Genomic DNA, 4,452 nt, shown 5'->3' on the forward strand with positions numbered 1-4,452 from the left:
TGTCATCTTGGCGGTGTGTTTGGGGTTGTTATCATGTTGGAAAACTGCTGTTTGGCCCAGTTTCTGAAGGGAGGGCATCATGTTCTGCTTCAGAATGTCACAGTACATGCTGGAATCCATGTTTCCCTCAATGAACCGCAGCTCCCCAGTACCAGCAACACTCATGCAGCCCCAGACCATAATGCTACCACCACCATGCTTGACTGTAGGCAAGACACAATTTCCTTGGTACTCCTCACCAGGGCGTCGCCACACATGCTGGATACCATCTGAGCCAAACAAGTTTATCTTAGTCTCATCAGACCACAGGACATGGTTCCAGTAATTCATGCTCTTAGACAGGTTGTCTTCAGCAGACTGTTTGCGGGCATTCTTGCGAGCCAGCTTTAGAAGAGGCTTCCTTCTGGGACGACGGCCATGCAAACCGACTTGTTGCAGTATGCGACGTATGGTTTGAGCACTAACAAGCTGACCTCCCGTTTCTGCAACCTCTAAAGCAATGCTGACAGCACTCATGCGTCTGTTTTTTGAAGCCAGCTTCTGTACCTGACGCACAGCACAAGGACTCAACTTCTTTGATCGACCCTTGCGAGGCCTGTTCCGAGTGAAACTCGGCTTAGAAATCCTCTGTATGACCCTGGCCACTGTACTGCAACTCAGTTTAAGGGTGTTACAGATCTTCTTAAAGCCTAGGCCATCTTTGTGGAGAGCAACAATTCTAATTCTCAAATCCTCAGAGAGTTCTTTGCCATGAGGTGCCATGTTGAACATCCAGTGGTCAGTATGAGAGAATTGTACTCAAAGCACCAAATTTGAACTGCTCTAATACAAGATACACAAATTTGTATGGTCCTGTCAAGCAGACAAAAACATGAACATGATGAATAGGACATGTGGCTTTGCATGGTTAAACGACATACAGCTGCTATCACTTAGGGTGTACTCACTTTTGTTGCCAGCTATTTTGACAATAATGGCTGTATTGAGTTATTTTCAGAGTACAGTAAATCTGTACTGCTATACAAGCAGCACATTGACTACTCTAAAATATATCCAAGTTTCATTTCTATAGTATTGTCCCTTGAGAAGATATACTAAAATGGTTGCTGAAAAGTGAGGGGTGTACTCACTTTTGTGAGATACTCTATATAGAATTCTTTAGCTATAGCACCCATCCCTAGTCCCATTTTTAGAAACAGCAAGGTCACATTTTTAGTGTGGATAAAGAAACACTAGGAATGGATTCAGCCAAGCATTTACAACAGCTCTGAAAGTAAAGCGAGGAACTCATGGAACAGAGTGAAACACAGGAGACACAGGTAATCTTGAAGGGCACATGTACCCTGAAGAGACCCATGTCTATATTCATGAGCAAACCTGAACACAGCAGCACACAGTTCTCTTCAAATAACAGTGGGTGCATGCATCATTGGTAAAACAAGTGCTGTTTGAAAGCCAAAGGCTCACTGTAGTATCAGTCTCTCCAATCAATCTATATTTGAGAACCGGTCCACAGACAGCTGAGATATCACGAGAGCAGATGGTAGAGTGGATGTGCAGTAATGAGAGCCAGGGCTTTGCTCCATGTTTTAATACACTAATAATGAACATTGAAAAAAAATCTCCCAGAGGTCTTTGAGCCAATATAGGAAGCATAAATATGTAGAAGAGCTAAAATTCCTTATAGTATTGCAGTTAAAAGGTTTAACATTCTGGGTTTCACAACCCACATTTTGAGCCGAGGCTGATTCAGAATTTAAATGGGTCTCAAACAAGATATTATTACCCAGTTCAACCTAGGACCGCCCACAGTCGCTTCGAACTGGAAACTTCTTTCTCGATCTAGCAAGTTCTAATCTAATTGGCAGGCTTTACATAAATTCCGTATCAGTCCGCCTGGAAACAAAGTTGCATTCATCTATATTCAGCTTTTACGCTGGTATATTATATATATATATATATATATTACGCAGTTATGAAGCATACTTGACATATTTTTGCTGTTTCCAGGACTGTTAGTTTTGATGTGGAGATATCATCCACTTTGTTGTTAACTGTTGTTAAAGTAACTGAATGAATGAAAAGGGGGAAGTAAAAGGGCGAGATGCAATAGATTTACATACCCAAATTTATCTCCAACCACTGGTGACCTTCAACTAACTGATCTATCATTGCAAAGTAGTGAGAGTTGGCTTCGTCAGGCATCACCCAGCCTCCTGTAGCCACCTCGAGCTGACCGCTCTCTATCAGCCTGCGTTAGAGAAAGAGAGACAGTCAATGAAAGAGAAGAAAGGAGAATCTTATTTACCCTACTTAATCGACATGAAACTGCATTCACAACACAACTGTACTTCTGTAATGTGTTTTTAGGAGATAAATTACAGATTTCACAAGAAAAAAAGTAAGGTGGGACTTATATTGGATCAAGAAAAGCAGGGTTATTTTCTTTACTGAAACTACAACTATGTAAAAAACAACTTCTACAGAGCCTTTTCTTTGGCCATAGGAAATGTAGGTATTGTGGCCATGACTTAAGAATTCGCACTGACAACTTATTTTTTGGTATGGCTGGGCGGTTTTTCTGTAATCGATTCATTAGAATGTAATGTTTTGCCATGATTTTATTTATTTATTTTTAAATCGAGGAATCATGGTTTTAAATAAAAAATATTAGCGAACATTACAATTAGAAACGTTGACACTATGCCAGTGTTAACAGTTAAAAGACGAAAAAAAATGATCTGACCGCATGACGCCGCACCTGATCAAACATGTCCGTCAAGTGCATCTACATAAAATAAATGTTGAGCTCATTTACATTAAAAAACAATGGAAAAGCAGCATAGGGAATGCAAAAACCTGTCAAGAACTACAACTTTTTGATATTTCTTGTATGCATGAAAGCTGTTGGTTTATTTATTTAGGCTTTTACAAAATATTTACTGTTAATATTAGTCTGCTACTGGTGTTTCACTTTCAGTCGGTTTGAATTTAAATACCCTTGACTTTTTGAGTTAACCCCCAAAACTGCTTTAGAGAAAGCAGAGAGGAAGATTTTTTTTTTTCAGCAGGATGCAGTTAAGTGCTGACACATTCACTCCCTAGTTTTAGTACTGACTCCCTCCCAAGTTTTAGTTAAATCGTGGCCAAGTTGTACTAATTCATTTGTACTAATTCACTCCCTGTTTTTAGATAAATCAAGGGAGTGTTGTACTAATTTGTTCTCTGGTTTCAGATTAATCATGGCCATGTTGTACTAATTTGTTACTTAGTTTTAATTCAAGCAGCGTCAGTGCCATGGGGGCCCCAAACTTCTGTTGCCATCTCTGGAGTGGGTGCCCTGATTTTAGGAAGATTTTGGGAAGATCTCCCACTTTGATATACGAGAAGGGGAGTGGGTGGATGTAGGCTGTTAACAAAGACTATAGAATACCCAAGACGTGTCACTCGTACAGTTTTGAATGGGGGAAAAAAATGCAACGCTCAATATGGTCGCTCTGTTGAACGAAGCCCCGCCTTCTGAATAAAAGAACCAATCGCTAAAGTCGGTAAAGTCCTCGCGTCACTGCAGCTGCCGTTAGAAGTCCCGGTCAGTATAGAAACAGTCAGCGTTCGGAGACGTGTGCTCTGGACTGCACATGCGCACTGGCTGGTCTAGCCTGAAAAATTACGCTTTTTTTAATGCTATTTGAGCAAAAGAAACAACATTTATGAGACTGCTGTTGACAGTTTCATTGGTGATATTAAATATAAAATGTAATCATAAGCTTGGCGAACAGTTTTGGAGAATTTGATGTTTCCCCATTCAAAGAAATAGGAGCTGCACTTGCATGCCCGAGAACCAGTTCAGTGTGTCACATTCATGCTCATTATGATTTTTTTCCCATTGATATTGGAACACGCGCGAAGTACAAAGCCTATTTTACCTAATAAATAATACTTTAGCTTATAATAGTTAATACATTGGGAATATGGAAACATTTGGATTTGTGCTGAATGAGAGAGGTGGGCTATGAGCCCAAATTTACTTTGTTTCACTTTAAATTTATTTGTTTTGGATATTTATAGCTTAGTGTTTATAATGTTGGTACATTATGTTCCTGTGGCTCAGTGGCAGAGCATTGCGTTAACAGCACAAAAGGTTGTGGGTTTGAGTCCCAGGGAACACACATACTGGTAAAAAATGTATAGCCTGAATGCACTGTAAGTCGCTTTGGATAAAAGCATCTGCTAAATGCATAAATTATTATTATAACATTATGCTTTAGGCCTGCCAGTATTCTGAATTTATTATCTGTTTTATTTTTCCTCTCAAAAACTTTTTATTTTCAAATTTTCAAATTAATGTTTAGTGTGTTTTTTTTTAACGTGCAGCAAATGAAAGAAGGCAATTAATCGGTTAAAAATTCTTATTGTGTTATTATTCTTATTCATATATATATATATATATAT

At 39.2% G+C, this 4,452-nt stretch overlaps 1 protein-coding gene across 1 annotated transcript in view; it reads right to left on the reverse strand.

The window, feature by feature from the left end:
* The window catches only part of LOC107603169 (alpha-mannosidase 2-like), a 67,626-nt gene that overhangs the window by 35,881 nt on the left and 27,293 nt on the right, over positions 1 to 4,452 (reverse strand). The window contains exon 5 of the mRNA XM_016295884.1: positions 2,124 to 2,251. Coding sequence (XP_016151370.1) covers positions 2,124 to 2,251 — 128 coding nt within the window. The remainder of the gene's footprint in view (positions 1 to 2,123; positions 2,252 to 4,452) is intronic.

This window comes from Sinocyclocheilus grahami, unplaced genomic scaffold (assembly GCF_001515645.1).
Source record: "Sinocyclocheilus grahami isolate Dianchi unplaced genomic scaffold, SAMN03320097.WGS_v1.1 scaffold342.1, whole genome shotgun sequence".
NCBI classification, from domain to species: Eukaryota; Metazoa; Chordata; class Actinopteri; order Cypriniformes; family Cyprinidae; genus Sinocyclocheilus; species Sinocyclocheilus grahami.